The sequence below is a fragment of the Hoplias malabaricus genome, chromosome 11 (genome assembly GCF_029633855.1).
Source record: "Hoplias malabaricus isolate fHopMal1 chromosome 11, fHopMal1.hap1, whole genome shotgun sequence".
Taxonomy (NCBI): domain Eukaryota; kingdom Metazoa; phylum Chordata; class Actinopteri; order Characiformes; family Erythrinidae; genus Hoplias; species Hoplias malabaricus.
Window position 1 is genome coordinate 38,970,735 of NC_089810.1, and position 20,563 is coordinate 38,991,297.

General features: G+C 42.5%; 2 protein-coding genes across 5 annotated transcripts in view; both read right to left on the reverse strand.

Annotated features, from left to right (window-relative positions):
• Positions 1 to 454: 454 nt before the first annotated feature.
• c11h19orf47 (chromosome 11 C19orf47 homolog) lies at positions 455 to 11,842 on the reverse strand. Of its 2 annotated transcripts, none has more exons than XM_066685697.1 (8): positions 11,804 to 11,842; positions 9,147 to 9,234; positions 7,909 to 8,023; positions 6,938 to 7,019; positions 4,445 to 4,558; positions 4,058 to 4,204; positions 3,613 to 3,689; positions 455 to 3,464 (listed from the first exon to the last, which is right to left on the reverse strand). In XM_066685697.1, the coding sequence occupies exons 1-8, from the start codon at positions 11,820 to 11,822 to the stop codon at positions 2,910 to 2,912; spliced, it is 1,197 nt and encodes a 398-aa protein (XP_066541794.1). In that variant the 5' UTR covers positions 11,823 to 11,842; the 3' UTR covers positions 455 to 2,909. The 2 variants fall into 2 exon arrangements, with proteins under 2 accessions (XP_066541794.1, XP_066541795.1); XM_066685698.1 differs by having other exon boundaries at positions 11,763 to 11,809.
• A 4,736-nt stretch (positions 11,843 to 16,578) lies between these two features.
• Positions 16,579 to 20,563, reverse strand: part of fosb (FBJ murine osteosarcoma viral oncogene homolog B) — a 9,218-nt gene continuing 5,233 nt past the window's right edge. For all 3 annotated transcript variants that reach the window (XM_066684613.1, XM_066684612.1, XM_066684614.1), the window contains one exon: positions 16,579 to 20,563. This exon is cut by the window's right edge. The gene's annotated coding sequence lies outside the window, so the exon portion shown is untranslated.

Genomic DNA, 20,563 nt, shown 5'->3' on the forward strand with positions numbered 1-20,563 from the left:
CTAGCATTTCTCCTGCGGTGTTGCTATCAGTGTGTGAAGAGTGGGAGAAGAGGGTTGCATTGACAATCCAACACAATGGGCAGCACTTTGAACACGTTTTATAAGTGATCAGAAACATGTAAATAACTCATGAACGAATAAAGTTACGTTAAAACCCAAGCACACCATTGTTTTTCCTGTGAAATTTCCAATAAGTTTGATGTGTCACATGACCCTCTTCCCATTGAAAAAAACAAAAGTTGGATCCAATATGGCCGACTTCAAAATGGCCGCCATGGTCACCACCCATCTTGAAAAGTTTCCCCCCCTCTCATATACTAATGTGCCACAAACAGGAAGTTATCACCAACCATTCCCATTTTATTAAGGTGTATCCATATAAATGGCCCACCCTGTAGTTTTGTGGAAAGATGGGGAGGAAAAATAAAACACACCCGAATTTCTTTTGCGCTCCTGTTTTATATTCAACCATTTCCAAAGACAAATGGTCAACTCACTTTATAAAACAATCCAACAGTGCTCTTTCCCTTCGGTCATAGACCTTAATTCTGTACAGTGTAACAAAGGTCTACTTCAAAAGACATTACAAATTAAAATGGTCATAAAATAAAATTATTTTAAAAACAACAGGACCAGGTAAATCTCATATCCTTGAGATAATAGTGTGGTCGGCCAGTGTTGTGGTTCACACGCACGAGCCACTTATATTTAAACATTGCCCACCAAACAGGGAGAGGGGGGGGGGGTGGCTGGCAGGTGAAAATCAACAACACTCAAGGGTCCATCGTCATGTGTGTTGCCTGGCAACACTGTCCAATCCCCCAGCAGGGGAGATGACACTCGGCTCACTCATTCCATCTAGGTAACACTTAGCATGGCACCCATTCAGCAGCTGGCATCTTAGAAAAGGGAAAACCGACAAACGGGGGGCAGTGGGGAGGACGACTTATAACGTGCACGCTGGCATTTACGTCTTCAGGGAAGCGACAGCTGAGGACAGTAGAGGACAAGAACTGGTCGATACGTCTTTTCTTTTAACAAACACACAAGGAAAGATCATTGAACACTTAACCCGAGATGAGAAAAGATCCTTCCCTTTTAGACAGTGTCACAAGTGAGGCGTCTGGAGTCAAAGAGGTGTCAGAGGGTGAATGCTGTTTACACTTTCACTTGAAAGATTTCTCAGTGAAAGGAAGTGGGAAGTCACCCACTTTTAGGGCATTCGTTGCTTGGCGTCATGCGGTACAAAACTAAACAATGATGCAGTAGAAAAAACAAGGGATTCCTTTAAAACGGAGAGAGGAGCTCTCAAAGGCAGGGCGTGAGTAGAGAGGTATGGGAAAGTGAAAGAGCTGCACAATATACTGTTTGGTGAATGTTATGTTTAGGGGGTTATTTTTCACTGTGTTCTTCTTTTGCAGAATTAAATGGTTGAAACGTAACCAAGGTCATTGTGGTTTGATTTGAAATCGTTCCCAAACCTAGGAGGAGGAACTGTTCACAACCGTCCTGATGGGAACAAGGCATCAAAAGCCTCTAAAAGCTCAGTCGCAGAAAAATATTACAGTTAAAGATCTCGCAAACAGTCATTTGTATACATTTTTGTGACCAGGTTTTGGCCTAAAACCTTTTTAATTTATTCATTGGTGAGAGGTACGTGCAGGACATTTTTTCATTCATCCATTATCTGTAACCGCTTATCCAATTCAGGGTCGCGGTGGGTCCAGAGCCTACCTGGAATCATTGGGCGCAAGGCAGGAATACACCCTGGAGGGGGCGCCAGTCCTTCACAGGGCAACACACTCACACATTCACTCACACACACACACCTACGGACACTTTTTGAGTCGCCAATCCACCTGCAACGTGTGTTTTTGGACTGTGGGAGGAAATCGGAGCACCCAGAAGAAACCCACGCAGACACAGGGAGAACACACCACACTCCTCATAGACAGTCACCCGGAGGTAACCCACGCAGACACAGAGAGAACACACCACACTCCTCACAGACAGTCACCCGGAGGAAACCCACGCAGACACAGAGAGAACACACCACACTCCTCACAGACAGTCACCCGGAGGAAACCCACGCAGACACAGAGAGAACACACCACACTCCTCACAGACAGTCACCCGGAGGAAACCCACGCAGACACAGAGAGAACACACCACACTCCTCACAGACAGTCACCCGGAGGAAACCCACGCAGACACAGAGAGAACACACCACACTCCTCACAGACAGTCACCCGGAGGAAACCCACGCAGACACACTACCTGCTGCGCCACCGTGCCGCCCTACGTGCAAGACAGAGTGAAGCAAAATAGTCTCTAAAAATACTTTACTGTTATTAAACACTGGATATAAAAGACCCAAAGAAACGTGCAGGTCCACTGGTCATTTTGGACTGTAAATAAAATGGCGAGATTTGTGACTGTCATTAAAAAAGTAAAAATATTCAACATCAAACCACCTTTGTTTACACCTCAACCACTAAATGATACAAAATTGAATATATTGCATATCACACTACACCCAAAATATGTAGCAATTTAATCTTAATTCAGATATTCTGTTTGCATTGTACAGCCCAATAAGAGAAAACAAGGGAGTTTGGAGAGAGGTAAGGGTGCATAAACTTCCTATAAGCACCAAGAGGACATGCAAACTCTGCATTCTGTCTTCAGGCATCGTCCCACCTGACACACACAATGGAATAACACTGCAAATAACCAGGACTGTGAAGACACATACAGACTTTCCATTCCACCTATGCTGAGGAAAAGTGGGATTCCTTCCTACTCTTCGATGTAGGGATTTCTAAGCCCTGAACTTGGAGGGTTTTGCAGGGATGAGAAATGCAGAGGGAAGGAGGAGGAGGAGGAGTGATTCGGGACGTTTTTGTGCATTAGGTCCTCTTGGCACCAAGTCTCTTGAAGACACTGACTGTCCTAGCGTCCATCTGAGCCCCATGACAGTCCCTCCCTGCCCCTGTGCTACTGCTGACTTTGGGGCTGGCCAAAGCAAAGCTTCCCTGAGCTTTGCTTTTAGTGCTGGTGACACGGCTATCCTGTGTATCTGCTGATTGGCCAGCTATGGAACTGGAGGAGGCAGGGCCAGAGCTGGCTGACGGAGCCTTACCCAGTCTTTGCATTATACTCAGCTTGGGCGCCCCCTCCTGGCTGGAGGAGGTAGAGGACGGGATAGGGGGAGTGCTCTCAGCAGTGAGGGTGGTTTTGAACTTGTTGCCCAAACGGTACACGGTGGTGGGTTCTGGTTTTTGTGCAGTAGGCTCTTTTTTTGGAGGCAGCGGAGGTCGTTTAAGGACGCCAGCGTACTGCAACACTGAGCCTTCACCATCACTGTCCTCATCCCCATTACCACCAGCTTCGCCTCCCACCTTCTTTTCAGGGTCCTCATCGTTGTCTACCTTGCCAAGTCGACTGAACACTCCCGTTACCTGCTGTAGACGGAAGGTAGGAAACAAACAAGTATAAGTAATAAAACAAAATTGTGTAGCTAGAGAAACTGTTTAGACAAAAGTGATGTGTACATTTAAAAAACAAGAATCACAACACGGATTAAAACAATAATAAGAAAATTATAGTCACGTTATTGGCTGTAGCAGCATCAGCCTTAGACTCTGACCCCAGCCTCTCAAACACAGAAGTACGCTTCAGACTCTTGGCTGGAAAACAAACAGATGAGAAAAAGAGAGCCATTAAAATTGCCACTGCCAGAAAAAGGGTACATGATTGAGACATAAATATATGGGTCATTCCAGGTCACAGCATTTGAGAGTTTAGTGTTCTGACTCATCCAGCACACCCAATTTACTGCTCAGTTAATAAGGTCTTCATGACTTGGATTCAGAGTGTCAGAAAAGAGAAAACGTTAATAGCTGCAGTGCTCTGGCCTGGAAGGAACAACCCAAGAGTTCGACAACCCTGGTTTAGTGCATGAAGCTGGGCTAAATACACATACAAGCATGATTGTGTGTGTGTGTGTGTGTAAGATGGGAACTTGTACCTATAAAAGCAAAGACTTCCCACCCACCTTTTTTGGCCTGCTGGGCCAGGATGCGTCTGGTGCGGGCAGTGGTGCCCTTAGGCATATTGATGATATATTTCCCCTCCATCTCCGCCGTAACCCGCCGACGTTTCACTGGAGAGTCGTTTTCCTCATCTGCAGGCTGACTGACAGCTGAAAAAGGAGGAGGAGAGAAATCATAAAAAAAGAGAAACACTCAACAGTGAGAAATGAAAAAAGGTGCGAAACCAAGGAGGTGTGGAGACCAAGCAGATGTCTCCATCATGCTGCTGTAATCTGTGCCCAAGACATTCACGCTCGCTGAGAAATAAACATTTACACTGGGCTAACACCCAGTGACATGGTGACAGCATAGTCTCCGAGAAAAGGACACAAGTGAGAAAAGAGAGGTACCCGCTTGAGCGCTGATGTTGGAGACTGTCACAGAGAGGCGGTTGTCAGGGCGACGGGCGGGCGTGCTCGGTGGGGAGTCCCGACTCAAGGCGTTGGCGATCATGCGTGTGGCAGCTGAAAGTGGAGAACGGTAAAGCAATCTCAACAACACATTCTTAATTACTGCCATAACCGCAGAGCTGACTTTAAAGTCCTCACCAGGGAACTGGAAAGTCATTCGTATTTACATCATGGGATATTTCCATCAACTGTAAAATGGTACGCCTTTTCCCTTAAGCTCTTTTTAAAAGTGTGAATTCTCTTAAAGAAAATGCTGCTAGAATCTCGCACATTTAATTCCATACAAACAAAAGCAAACAACTGCAATCGTTTGAGAACGGTTCCTTATGTCAGTTTTGGCTCCTACCTGAGCTTCTATATCATTTATATTTGGCTCCTGCATTTTATACAGATTCAGAAATAGCTTTGATAGTATGGAATATACAAACTGAAAAAAATGAAAGCAGTGATTTCTAAATTTACTTTGACTAGTGTTCTGCTGCACACAATATAAACAAGATACAGTGGAACCTCTACTAATGAACTTTCCAAGATACGAACCGGGCATTTGAATATTTTTTGCCTCCAACAACAAACCATGACTCTAGAAACGAACCCGATCCTCCCCTGAGCCGGCGGCTGGAAATGTCCACTGACCCCAATAGGCGAGTCTCCCAGCGCCCCCAGACTTGAGTGAGCTTTTAAGATTAGCACATTGTAGCTTTAGCAATTTAGCATTTGTGTAAATAGCAGACATCGAAATTCGTGCTAAGTTAAGCCGTATCTACTTCGTCTGCTTCGTCTCCTCACATTCACCGCCTACTCTCCGTTATTCCACCCACCCCCCAGCTCCCGTCATACAGCCAGTGCCTGTGTTACTCCTCCAGCCAGTCGTCACGTCTTCAAGGTAGCGATGTGTAACCACTTACAACTTTATTATTTCTTTTTTATTACTGTTTCCACTGTATTTCTCTTTTATTTTTAGTAACGCTACATGTATTTTACTAATTTGAGAGTGTTGTAAACATATATCAGTGCAAAAAGGGTGACTCTCGGGGTGGGGGCTGGAACGCATTAATTGCTTTTCCATTATTTTAAATGGGGAAAATTGACTCGAGAAATGAACTTTTCCACTTTTGAACCGGGTCACGGAACGAATCAAGTTCGTAGGTAGAGGTTCCACTGTATTTATCCAATCAGTCTTCATGCTATATTTCAAATCAGTTTTGGAAGCAATGGATGCTATGGGCTCTGGACCAAAGAAAAAGACGACCATTCAAACTGCTTCGAGCCACAAGTTGGTATGAGGTTATATCACTGTCCTTGGCAAAAGTAACTTAGAACACTGTGCTGGCAGAGCATTAACGCTGAAAAGTACATACAGTTCTTGGAGCAACATCTTGCTGCTAACTAGTCAATGCCAAACCACATTCTGCACACATGAAGTCTTGGATGCAGAGGAAGAGGTTGTGTGCGCCAAGTAGTCCCAACTTGTCCCCAACAGAGAACTTGTGGCACATTTTGAAAGGGTAAACGTGACAATGAAGACCCTGTACCTTTCCCCACCTTAAGATGGGACACCTGAAATGCTACATCACTTGGCGTCTTCAATCCTTCAACTCCAAACACCTTTAACCCGCTGTCTACAACAACACAGTGCCTATCTTTATTTAGATTAATCACTCAATTCCTACACCACTTCAGATTGTTCTACTTGCTCTTTTTACCCCCCCCCATGCAAAACCTTCAAAAAGTTCCTTAAAATCTGAGTCAGCGTAGAAATATTACTGTTGTAACTAAAATTATTTTTATCTTTGCAAATTTTGGTGCCAAGAAAAACATGCAGCACTGACAAATGCTGCGTCTTTAATAAGTCACACCGTCAGCACGCTGAGTCTCTGTGCTTTGGGGAAAGACACTGCTGCTGACTCACATGCCTCCTGGTGCTGTGTGCACCGAGTTCAGTCACTGTGACGAACAGTGAAGAAACAGATAAGCGTTCATATCAGAGAGTTCAGACCGTTAAGATGACGGAAAGTGGAGAGAACTGAATATATGTTGCTGGCTGCCTGCAATTTATTGATAAGTATATAAAGCAATTCATTATTGGCAAAACTGAACATGAACAGTTCAGATGCTGACTAATAAAAAAAAGAATATGGTTATCATATTTTATATGTAGATTACAGGACCAGTGACTGACTCAACAAATCACATTTCTGATTTAAATTCGGGGGCTCCAAGAGGTGATAGAAAAGTTCTGGGCTTGTCAGTAACTCCCAATAACATGGTGGAAATGTGTGTTTAGATTATGCCTAAAAGTGTATTCCATTGTAAGTCAGATCTGATTTATATTTAAGTACCTAAGCTAATAAATCAAGGCTTACTCATGGACAGATCTAGAGAGTATTTCGCTGTTGTGGCTGTGCATGTTCTAGCACATTCAATACTCACGAGTATTGGCAGCACGCCTCAGCTCAGCCTGAACACTCGTTTGGCCGGAGGAAATGGCTTCAGTGGCCATTTTGCACATGTCCTGCAAAGGAGGCAGGTAGGAAATTTGTTATTTAAACTTCAAATGTTTCAAAACACACTCACAGAATGGGAGAGGAAAAAAAAAAAAGATAAAAAACAACTCACACACAAAATAGAAGCAGCATTGGCCTTTATGTCTAAACTACTAATATTTCCTCATTCTAAAATTAATACAAGTTTTTTTCTGGAGGCTTTTGTACAGTATTTAAAACGTACTGAAATAAACGGTACTTTGCAGAACGTTACAGGCAGAACAGGAAGAAATTTTTGAATGCAAACTATGCCTGCCATATATAGCTCCTATGACACAGAATACTAGGCCAGGCTAGTACAATATAAATTTAGCTAGAGATACAGGCTTCCAGTCGAACATTCTCCCAAGTGGGATAAGACTGCAGTGAATCACAAGTCCAAAGTCTAAAAGTAGGGCTTGACAACACCTTTCTCATACAGTTATTGTACAACTGCTCTTGGCTGGTGTTGCATTACATTATTCCACTCTACGTAATTGGGAATTCAATTGGTAAGTCGATAATCTTGTAGGTATATGTCAAACTCATGTTCTCATAAATCATCTTCAAGGTTTCGTGGACGCAATAAAGCTGTAATCTAATAACCTTAATCTTCTATATACTTGGATCTAATAATAAAAGTTCTGTATTAATGTGCTTTCAACCATCGTTACATGAAACGCAGTGAACAGGATTGTTTGTGTGTCTGTACAGAACACTAATATATCCAGATATTGTTTGGGATTTGTTTGGTTAAAAAGATTTTGAATAATCACGGAAACTCTTTATGTACAGATACTACAATTATGAGAAAACGAACAGATTTTAAACAGAGCAACTGTTCATTTCGCTCCAGCACATCCCAGAGGCACTGCTCACCTGTCTGTAGACATGCTTGGCATGTTTGAGAATGGCTATAATGTCCCCGATGACTGTGATGCCCAAATCCATCATGATCTCTTTACTGAGATCCATGAGCATATTTTTCTGAATTCTGAAAAGAACAAAAACTCAGCGTTGACTCAAAACACATGCTCACGGCTCAAACAGACGTCTCACAAAGAAACTCACTTTGTTCTTAGTTCTGTACAAGGGCTGCTCCCCAAAATAAACATCCCACACCAATGAGCTCAGTAAAGGTTTGCACTTGGAGTTCAATTGAATACAAATAATCGAGTCAATACATTTCTCAATAGGGAAATACGAGTGCCTAAAAACGTGTTTCATAACATGCTTTAAGTTAAATGGAGTTTACCAAACCACAAACTGTGAAACAAAACAAACCCGTCAGTTTCCTGTGGCCGGTTAATTTCAGAAAACAACAGATTAAAGGAGTTGCTCTGATATTGCTCCACTTCTGACATCAAGTGTGGAGACTTTAGAATTGCACTGCCCCCTCGTATGTGAGACCAAGACAAGGTTAAACAGTTTAAAACTAACAAAATATGGAAATGTGAACAGAGAATAAAAGAACTGAGCTGGAAAAAACGACCCCAACCCTGGTTTGAGACAGGAGCTGAAACTGGCCAGGTGACAGGGTGAAAATGGGGGTGTGGTGTTTGATCCTTGTGGTATTTTATCCAAATCATGTCACAGATATTTCATTAAGACCCCAGGGAATATTAAACCGTCTGGAAAAAGGGAATGTCACTGTTAAAGCTCCTATTATCCTATTATCTATCATTAGGGCATTCACAATTGTTAAAGTACAGTTTTTTTTTTTTTAATGTCTTTTATTATGCAATAACAATAATAATATCTGTTGCACTCAATAAAGATAGATATGTTTTGCCTCGATCCTATTAGGGCTTCACCATTAATTATTTATAAATCCACACAAATGTAACAAAAGCTGACTTAGAAAAGGCCTCACTTCTATCCACAGGCAAGAATACATTTCCCAGATGTGAAACTGGTGGTAATTTTGATTTTTCTTAATGTGCATCACATGAAAGTCAAGTCAAAGTCAGCTTTATAGTCAATAGTACAATATGTAGAAGACATACAGAGAATGTAAACGTCATTAGTGTCTATTAGGGTTTAGTTAAGTGTTAATTGCTGCACCATGAGTCTGAGAGGAACACAGTTTCAAGTCACATTACTCAAGACAATTTTACCTGTTGTCTACAAAAGACACAGCATAGTTGACAGCCAGACCAGGTGGGATTCCTGCATCTTTGAAAAACTGGATCCACTCTGACGTGGCTAAGGAAGAAAACAAGAAATATACTTACAAACCTGGAAAGTGTATAATCTGTTATAAGGCACTGTGCTCGTTAGAACATACCAATGAACCAACTTAATATAACCCACCAACTGCGACTGCTGAAACGTTGTTACTCACAGAAAACACGCATGGAGCAGCAGCTGAGTGTTATTTTCAAAGCACTGACCAAAGCCAGAAGAGAATCTCCCCAGGCAGCTCATGAACATATGAATGAAGATGCAGAGACTACAAAAGCCTACTCTGCTTAGTGTTTTAGGGTGGTTATCCAGCAAAATCACACATGACCGATTGGGGATTGAGAGACTACAAAAGCTCCCAACAGGGAGCTGGACTCGATTCCACTCAGTTGTGTTAATACGACACATGAGAGGTTCTGCTGTACCCATCCGAGTACCCTTTTTTTGGGTACTTTCAACTCAATGTCAGGTTCAAAGTGGTCCATATTAATAATAATGCTGTGTTACGAGCCCAAAAATAACGGTACTTTTTATGTAAGATGTCTTAATCTTAAAAAATATTGGATAAATCTGATTCACTCAGTCACTTGGGATTGGAAACTTGTCAATTCCATCATTTCTGGAATCGAACAGCTAACGTCAGAATGGTTCACTCACTGTAGCAATTAGCTCGACTATCACCCAGGAACGCACAATTAAAGACATTGAAACTAATATTTACTCTTAAAAGAACTGATTCACTGAGGAATCACATAAGATTTCACATTTACAAACACACTATCAATTCTTAATATTCCACTGGAAATACAAATTTATTAGGAGTGTATAATAAATGTGATATCTTCCCCATAAACATTTAGCCGTTGATTCAACGTTGAAATAACGTAATGACTACCGTCTAATCAACGTTCTCTTAAGGTTGAAAATGAAAGTTGAAAAGACGTCCAAACACAGACATTGAAAAGACGACTATTAGACGTATTTTGAACGTCCATTGACGTTTTTAATTGGTCCCGAAATAAATTACTTGTATAAAACGCGTTTTGGACGTCCACTGACGTTATCGATTGGTCACCACTTGATAACTAACTTATGAAGATGGATTTTGGACGTCCATTGACGTTTAAAATATGTCCTTGACGGACAGACTACTTTTAGACCTATTTTGAACGTTCAGGGACGTTCCTTGTTTACTGGGTTAGGTTAAACAGATTTGTATTATTTTAGCTGGTTTAGCCTTAGACCAAACGCACCAAAACATGTAACACACCAGAATAATTTACTGTGTGTGAGGAGTAAATGAGGTAACATTTTTTCTCGGGACTTTTCCATCCTATTTAAACCCATTATGAGAAATCTTAAAGCGACGTAAAGTAATATCTTCAAATACTACACTGAATGCGAATGTTACTACTCTATAAAAGCCAGCAGTATGACCTCAGACCCCACAAACTCTGACCACTTCCTGTTACATCCACATGAATCATATGTGAAATAAGCAGTCAACACCAGGGCTAAACATTTCCGCTTTGAAACTTTAGCACTCCAAAGACAGTCTCAAATTGGCGAATTCAGACCAGCCAGGGTTTATGATGTCATGAACCCTAGGAACTAATCCTTCAACTTTGAGATAGGGGTTTTAAGCTACAGGGGAGTAGACTGCAGGAGAAGTGGGGGAAGAAAGAGGCAGGTTATAATTCAATATTAATTTATTAATTCATTGAAAGAAGGCAAAGGTGTAAAGTTATACCAAAGCCAGCTTTAAAGCATTTTCTTGGGGAAAATATCTGATGAATAGAGGATACTTTTAGCTGTTTAAACAATGGTGAGAGGGAGTTTTAGAATTGTGTTTTCTTTTACTATACACCATAAACTAAATATCTCTCCCCAAATAAGTACGACACCAAACCGCTCAATGAATGAAGTAACAGACTGATATTACCTTTCTCAAAGCAGATTTACAGAGTCAGTACTACGACCAGCTTTATATTTCGAATATTCCATTCCACCTTAAAAGGTTCTGCAATGGACAAGAACAGCTGCACCAGTTAAGGTGGAACGGAGAATTCCGATAAGAAAATGGCGAATAAATAATGCCAACTTCAGCTTTATGTAAGGAAGTCCTTATGTAAGGCACCTCAGAAAATGAGAAGCCTAAATGTGAGTCTCGGTGACTGAAAGAAGTGAAGTAAACTTGAACTAGTCGCTGTCAGTCATTTAAAACTCTGTGGTTGAATTACGGTCTTATTCGCCAGGTTCTTAATACTTTTAGTGTCGACTTAAAGGTAAAGTCCTCACAGTGTAACCGCCATACAGGTAGCTAACGGTCGAAGGGAATTTAAAAAAAAAAACGGTCGAACATGAATCTAATACTCGCTTCATTTAATTAAATCAGCGCGAGCACACAGAGGACTGCTAGCTTAGCTCGTCCCCCGGCCCCGTTTAACAGACAGATTATGGGTCAAGCGCCCATTTTCGGGTCGTTCACATTACCGAGCACAAACGAAAGACGTCGGAATTGATCTGAACAAAAAAAAAAAACCGCTTACCGCCACCTCAGAGCCGCTAAGGGCTCGTTTCTTTCTCTCACCTGTTGTTACGGACGCCATCTTCGTGGGGAAAAAAAGAGAAAAACCCTCCACCGTGACGCAATATCCCCGCTGTTCGGAAACAATCGGAGACACGAGATTTTCCGAGTCTGACGTCATCTTCGTTTTATCACGCTCGGGTTCCGTTCGTGATCAAAGCAGATCGTTCATTCATTTATACTCTGTAACTGCTTCATCATGTTCAGGGTCGCGGTCCGGAGCCTACACCGAAAAGAACAGATCCGGAACAGGGTGAAGCGGTTTCAGAAAATAAATTAATTGACCAATGCCCATGTAATGCTATTTTGTTGTATTGTATTTTACTGTACTGTATTTTTATGTACTTAATATTTTATTGAAATGTGCAGAATTGTGTTCTCTCTAAGAAAATAATTAATAATTTAGGCACGGTGGTGCAGCAGGTAGGTGTCGCAGTCACACAGCTCCAGGGGCCTGGAGGTTGTGGGTTCGATTCCCGCTCCGGGTGACTGTGAGGAGTGTGGTGTGTTCTCTCTGTGTCTGCGTGGGTTTCCTCCGGGTGACTGTCTGCGAGGAGTGTGGTGTGTTCTCCCTGTGTCTGTGTGGGTTTCCTCTGGGTGACTGTCTGTGAGGAGTGTGGTGTGTTCTCCCTGTGTCTGTGTGGGTTTCCTCTGGGTGACTGTCTCTGAGGAGTGTGGTGTGTTCTCTCTGTGTCTGTGTGGGTTTCCTTCGGGTGACTGTCTGTGAGGAGTGTGGTGTGTTCTCCCTGTGTCTGCGTGGGTTTCCTCCGGGTGACTGTCTGTGAGGAGTGTGGTGTGTTCTCCCTGTGTCTGCGTGGGTTTCCTCCGGGTGACTGTCTGTGAGGAGTGTGGTGTGTTCTCCCTGTGTCTGCGTGGGTTTCCTCCGGGTGACTGTCTGTGAGGAGTGTGGTGTGTTCTCCCCGTGTCTGCGTGAGTTTCCTCCCACAGTCCAAAAACACACGTTGGTAGGTGGATTGGCAACTCAAAAGTGTCCGTAGGTGTCAGTGTGTGAGCGAATGAGTGTGTGTGTGTGTGTGTGTGTGTGTTGCCCTGTGAAGGACTGGCGCCCCCTCCAGGGTGTGTTCCCGCCTTGCGCCCAATGATTCCAGGTAGGCTCTGTACCCACCGCGACCCTGAACTGGATAAGGGTTACAGATAATGAATGAATGAATGAATAATACAAAATTCAACATATTGGGAAATAATGAGCGGTGTTCGAAACACAACATATTTTTATAAGTTTTCATAAGTTTATTACTGGTGTTTTTGCTCTTATTTGTAAGAGTGGTCTCTACATAATGTTTCTAGGTTTGATACATTATTAACTCGTGTGATTTCTCTTCCGTTTCTACCGCTAGAGTGCAGCAAAACCTCATTCATCCACAAGTCTCAGGAAAACTTATTTTCACACAGCTTCGTCAAAAAACTCAATATATCCGGCCATGTAGTGGAGTTAAAGTAGCATGTTACACACAGAAAAGCATTTGTGGTAAATATAATGGTACAACACATGGCCAGTATTTCTCCAGCTGTTAGAGAAGGGAAACAAGTGCATAATTATAAACCTCAAAGAGAGGAGTTGTCAACAGTTCAATTTAATTGTTCCTATTCATTCACTCATTCATTCATTCATTATCTGTAACCGTTTATCCAGTTCAGGGTCACGGTGGGTCCACTGGGCGTAAGACGGGATTACACCCTGGAGGGGGGTCTAATAATTATTTCTGTGAACAAATATGTAAAAGTCATGTTTAGATTCTGTGCTCAGGCTGAGAGATAAAACTATAACAATAAGGAGTCCTGACACCGTCTACATTCTGTAACCTGACAGAATCATGGACCACTCCAAATAAATGTAAATGGTATGTGGTGGTAGTTATTTCAAATATAATTTCAAACATAAAATGGCTTCCCTTTTGTCTTCATTTTGCACAAATGTTTCTATGAATATGCAGTTAGTCCTTTATACTGTCTCCACTCATTTCACCATCGCTCACCTGTAACTCAAATGTCCCACCCCTCAAGTTGTCGAGAGGGGTTTCTTCTGTGGTTTGTGACATAAGAAACTCTGGTTGTCTGGATTGGAGCATTATCACAAAGCTGACACTGACTTGTGAGAAACATGCAGACAACCATAAGATAAAGGACACATCAATGAAGTAAAATGCAAATATTACACATGAATGCACAGAGTTTGAGATAACTTTATTGTGTCAGTAAGTTACAATCTCTCTCAAACGTGTGTTTTATTTTACATTTTAAAAAGTTAGAATTTTTAAACACACAATATGGAAGCAAAATAATTTATTTTCACTGGAGGTGGTCATTTATCAAATTATGCTGTTGTATGTTAATAGACAAATAACGTTTCCGTTGTTATTTACATGTAGTGCATAATTTGTCATAATTGGTAGGTGTCGCAGTCACACAGCTCCAGGGACCTGGAGGTTGTGGGTTCAACTGTCTGTGAGGAGTGTGGTGTGTTCTCCCTGTGTCTGCGTGGGTTTCCTCCGGGTGACTGTCTGTGAGAAGTGTGGTGTGTTCTCTCTGTGTCTGCGTGGGTTTCCTCCGGGTGACTGTCTGTGAGGAGTGTGGTGTGTTCTCTCTGTGTCTGCGTGGGTTTCCTCCGGGTGACTGTCTGTGAGGAGTGTGGTGTGTTCTCCCCGTATCTGCGTGGGTTTCCTCTGGGTGACTGTCTGTGAGGAGTGTGCTGTGTTCTCCCTGTGTCTGCAGGGGTTTCCTTCGGGTGACTGTCTGTGAGAAGTGTGGTGTGTTCTCCCTGTGTCTGCGTGGGTTTCCTACGGGTGACTGTCTGTGAGAAGTGTGGTGTGTTCTCCCTGTGTCTGCGTGGGTTTCCTCCGGGTGACTGTCTGTGAGGAGTGTGGTGTGTTCTCTCTGTGTATGCGTGGGTTTCCTCCGGGTGACTGTCTGTGAGGAGTGCGGTATGTTCTCCCTGTGTCTGCGCGGGTTTCCTCTGGGTGATTGTCTGTGAGGAGTGTGGTATGTTCTCCCTGTGTTTGCGCGGGTTTCCTCTGGGTGATTGTCTGTGAGGAGTGTGGTGTGTTCTCCCTGTGTCTGCGTGGGTTTCCTTCGGGTGACTGTCTGTGAGAAGTGTGGTGTGTTCTCCCTGTGTCTGCGTGGGTTTCCTCCGGGTGACTGTCTGTGAGGAGTGTGGTGTGTTCTCCCCGTATCTGCGTGGGTTTCCTCTGGGTGACTGTCTGTGAGGAGTGTGCTGTGTTCTCCCTGTGTCTGCGTGGGTTTCCTCCGGGTGACTGTCTGTGAGGAGTGTGGTGTGTTCTCCCTGTGTCTGCAGGGGTTTCCTTCGGGTGACTGTCTGTGAGAAGTGTGGTGTGTTCTCCCTGTGTCTGCGTGGGTTTCCTACGGGTGACTGTCTGTGAGAAGTGTGGTGTGTTCTCCCTGTGTCTGCGTGGGTTTCCTCCGGGTGACTGTCTGTGAGAAGTGTGGTGTGTTCTCTCTGTGTCTGCGTGGGTTTCCTCCGGGTGACTGTCTGTGAGGAGTGTGGTGTGTTCTCCCTGTGTCTGCAGGGGTTTCCTTCGGGTGACTGTCTGTGAGAAGTGTGGTGTGTTCTCCCTGTGTCTGCGTGGGTTTCCTACGGGTGACTGTCTGTGAGAAGTGTGGTGTGTTCTCCCTGTGTCTGCGTGGGTTTCCTCCGGGTGACTGTCTGTGAGAAGTGTGGTGTGTTCTCTCTGTGTCTGCGTGGGTTTCCTCCGGGTGACTGTCTGTGAGAAGTGTGGTGTGTTCTCCCTGTGTCTGCGTGGGTTTCCTCCGGGTGACTGTCTGTGAGAAGTGTGGTGTGTTCTCTCTGTGTCTGCGTGGGTTTCCTCCGGGTGACTGTCTGTGAGGAGTGTGGTGTGTTCTCTCTGTGTATGCGTGGGTTTCCTCCGGGTGACTGTCTGTGAGGAGTGCGGTATGTTCTCCCTGTGTCTGCGCGGGTTTCCTCTGGGTGATTGTCTGTGAGGAGTGTGGTATGTTCTCCCTGTGTCTGCGCGGGTTTCCTCTGGGTGATTGTCTGTGAGGAGTGTGGTGTGTTCTCCCTGTGTCTGCGTGGGTTTCCTCCGGGTGACTGTCTGTGAGGAGTGTGGTGTGTTCTCCCCGTGTCTGCGTGGGTTTCCTCTGGGTGCCCCGGTTTCCTCCCACAGTAAAAAAAAAAATACACGTTGGTAGGTGGATTGGTGATTCCAAAGTGTCCGTTGGTGTGAGTGAATGTGTGAGTGTGTGTGGGTTGCCCTGTGAATGACTGGCGCCCCCTCCAGGGTGTATTCCTGCCTTGCGTCCAATGATTCCAGGTAGGCTCTGCGTGGAACCCTAAACTGGATAAGGGTTACAGACAATGAATGAATGAATGAATGTCTGTAAACTTTATCCAGTTCAGGGTCGCGGTGGGTCCGAAGCCCACTCGGAATCACTGGGCGGGAATACACCCTGGAGGGGGCGCCAGTCCTTCGCAGGGCGACACCCACTCTCACATTAACTCACACACTCACATCTATGGACATTGGAGTCGCCAATCCACCTACTAACGTGTGTTTTTGGACCGTGGGAGGAAATCCCGGAGGAAACCCACGCAGACACAGGGAGAACACATTTATAAAACATATAGACATCTCACTCGTTTGCTGTTAACCATTTCATGACAAAGCCATGGCTACAATGGTAGAAAGATTGAAAGAGAAATCAATGTTCAATAAACTCATAAAAGAAAAGGAAAATAATCCAATATGCTTCAGTTTATTTGAATAATATAATTTTTTTCCCCAAATAAGTACAGATGATCATATGAAGAGATTCAGATAGGTTTAGCACACTCAGATTTCACAGTCAACGAAGTGAAAAGCCCTTCTCAATTTTGTAAAGGGCTAATAAACATAACGAGAGTAAATTGAGAGTAATTTGAGAACGATAAAGATGTGGAATGGATAGAGGGGATATCATTTTAGACCCTGGAGTGCCAGTCAGTTTGATTTAAATATAAATAGCGAAGGATGAGAATCGCTGAGAAGGGCAGGGTCATGGGCCTCTGGAGTCAAAACGTTCTGTTCCACAGAACTACATCCCCCTTAAGCTAAAAATATCCCAGCCACTCGAGTCAAGTACATTTCTAACAAATATATTTTTTTACATTTTCATTTATCAAACATATTCGGCACCGTAAAACACAGACGTACAAATATTGATAAAAGTCTTGTAAATTTTTGAATTTTTCTAAAGCTTATGTTACTCCTCACCCAAAAAAGTCACCTCTCAAAACAGTGGATCCTAAAGATCACATGTAGATCTTCGTATTCGTTAAATAAACGGTCCCACGTCTTTGATTCGATGTTAAGACGTGGTTAAAGAAGGCCCTTGTCGAACAATCAAAGGCATACTGTGAAATCAATGAGACAGAAAACGTTCCCCAGCGAGAACATATCGACTGAGGTGAGAGGCAGTGGCTTCACTTCATCCTCTCGACACTGCTATTGTCAACGTTATTAAAATATCACTATTTTGTAGGTCGTCCAATAATGTGCTACATGCTGTGGTCATCCCAGAGGAAACTAAATATTGCGTCTAAGTAAGCTTTGAGAATACGAGAAAAGCCAAAGACAATCACTGCAAACAATTATTGACCTCTGGATTTTCCTGGGCATTTTCTTATTCCTATTTTTATTTATTTTTATTTTTAAAGCGGAAGACTGCAGAATCTTGAATGAAAACCCCGCCATGCTCCAAATTAGTCTCATTGATGGTACATTAAGGAATACAGTAACACTATGATTTGGCTTAAAAGTGACAAAAAAAGCACCGAAAGCGTACTACAAGCACCAAAACCAGCCCTGCGTGCAGTATTGTAAGATCAGAGGAACTCTCTGGCTTCTAATTCTTTTTCCTTTCACACATCAGACTCGAAGGCCATCGAAAAAACAGCTTTGCTTGGATAGACACTTAAAGAATTGCACTTTGACCTTTCAGCTTTAAATACGACTGCCCCTGTAAACATATTTCTCACTGAAATACCTTCTCGAGAAGGATCTCAGCGCAGTTAAGCTTCACAAGACAAAGTGGTGCACTTCGCTATAAATTCTGATAAAAAAAACAAAACAAAACAGCCATTACATTTGGCACAGTTCAACAGAGAAACATTTCCTTTTCTGAGGTTCATCCCATGAAATGCCACTCGCGAGCAACTTGAGAGCTTAGAAAAGTCTTATGTGGGAAGTGTTCTTCCTGTTTACACATTTACAGCTTCGGTGTATTATAGTAAACACTTAAGAGCCACCATTCAATTCTAATCCACAGTAATACATTATCTCTGTCTGAACAAAACCCTGTATCTCAGGAGTGGTAACATAACACTTCCGCTTGAATGGAGGCTAAATGAGCAATTTCTTAACACAGTGTTAAGGTGCAGGTGAACATTTTGAGAAACACATTTCCAATGATTTATAACCAATAATTGAATTTAAGTGCTGTTATTTTCTATAAGTGGAGCCCTATTTATTAGAAAGTAATGTGTACATATTCTAATAATACTATGGGCTGGCTGAAGGTTTTGAAGGTGGCGAGGTTTGAATTCCAGAGAACATCTCTCCACATAAAACCCAGGACAATGTATTCAAGTTCAAACCATCCAGCAGATTGTAATATAATTAAAACTACAACCATCGCAACATGAAAACGGCATTCTCATCTTTTAGTCCTAGTTTACTCCATTTAAAAGCCCCCAAAAAAACGTACAATATCATGGATTTGGATTCGAACTTGGAGAGAATAACAAAGACCATCCCAGTAAACGATTAGCCACTGATTCAACGTTGAAATAACGTAATGGCTGCCGTCTAATCAATGTTCTCTTAAGGTTGAAAATGAAAGTTGAAAAGACGTCCAAACACAGACATTGAAAAGACGACTATTAGACGTATTTTGGATGTCCATTGACGTTATTAATTGGTCCAGAAATAAATTACTCGTATAAAACGCGTTTTGGACGTTATCGGTTGGTCACCACTTAACTAACTTATTAAGATGGATTTTGGACGTCCATTGACGTTTAAAACATGTCCTTGACGGACAGACTACTTAAGACCTATTTTGAACGTCCAGGGACGTTCCTTGTTTACTGGGATGCTTGTGTGTGGTGTATGAGGACAGTACACACTGGAGTGTAAAAAGTCAGTCCAAGAATATTGCTTCCAATGTGAATTTTACAGAATTGACTCTACATCAAGACACTCAATCCTTCTCTTCACTTTTTTATTAATTATTTATTCATCGTTTGCATCCAGTGTGTTTTGTCCACAGGGGTTGATGAGCGAGGGCTGTGGGACCAACCTCACACTGACAAACTTAGCACAAGCAAAAAAATAATAAACTTAAATGACCTCCGAAAAAAACCCATGATACATATTTACCGTCATATGCACCACAGTTTGAGTACACTCATCATACATAGTCATGTGTTTTATATATAGAACATATAAATACACAGCAAATAGAGCAAAGGCAGTGAAAATGCTTTTCATATTGAGGGAAAGGCGGGCTATTACTGTTATATCATAATATAATTTTATGTTCTTTTAGAAAAATATCTATGTTTAAACCAAAACCAGCCGCAACAAGCTCACCCTCCTGTCTTCATTAACAAAAATAACCATTTTACATTTCTGAGCATTCATACATTACAATCATTGTACATAGAGCATATATACACGGGTCTGTATATATACGCATACATAATATAGAGCATTTTTAGTATACTTTAATGACATAAAAAAAGGTTCATAGTGCACAACATGTCTTTTTAGTTGCCAAATGTAAGAAAAATGAAATAATAATAATAATAATATTTCTAATAATCACAAGAAGACAAAAGTAACAGAAAAAAATAGGAGCCACTCACGGCTCCACAAAGTTCCTCCATTTGGCAGCAATGGCACAATAAAGAGCAAAAGAGAGAAAAAAAAAGTGTAACAAAAAAATCTTTAAGAAAAATATATATATAAAAAAAAAAACCCAAAAAAACAATAATTAACAAATTCACAGGAAAATAAAGGTTTCATATTCATCAACAAACTCCTGTCTTCCTTCCTCCATCTCTTTTGTGCTTTCTCTACACGCCAACCTCCTTAAAGAAAGAAAGAAACTGGAGAAGCAGCTTCGGTGATGCCCTTTCACAATAAAAGTCTGCCACTGCCCACAGACGTGTGACTCCTAAAGGACAGCGTCAGGCTGCGGAGGACCGCGGGGGCGTACGGAGGCCACTAGTCCAAACGCTAAGAGGTCGTTCCAAATTTCAAAAGTTCTGCTTTTCTTTCTTTTTTTCCACCGTTTTACAAACCGAGCCAACACTGAACGACGAGAACTGTGCCGCTTTACGTTAAGAATGTAACCACTTTTTTTTTCAGGGTCAAAGTTAATACTATTATGGAAATGGACTTAAAACCACAGTCTCTGGGAGAAGGGATGTGGCATAAAAATGGTTTGAGAAACACAAGGACAATTAACAGGAAAGAGATGGCATGGGGAAAAGAAACAATGTGGATTTCCAAAGTGGACTACTGTGAAATGAAGCTAAGCTCAGAAGAGAACACCACAGCGTTTTTTCTTTAAATTTTTCTTTTTTTGTGTGTGTGTGTGTGTGTATGTGTGTGTGTGTGTGTATTTATTCATTTTATTGGCTTTTCTCACAGGCCTTAGATCTCGGAAGGTCACCGCCATGCCTAAGCGCTCCCCCGCTGGCCGTAAACTCTCCCAACCCCTTCC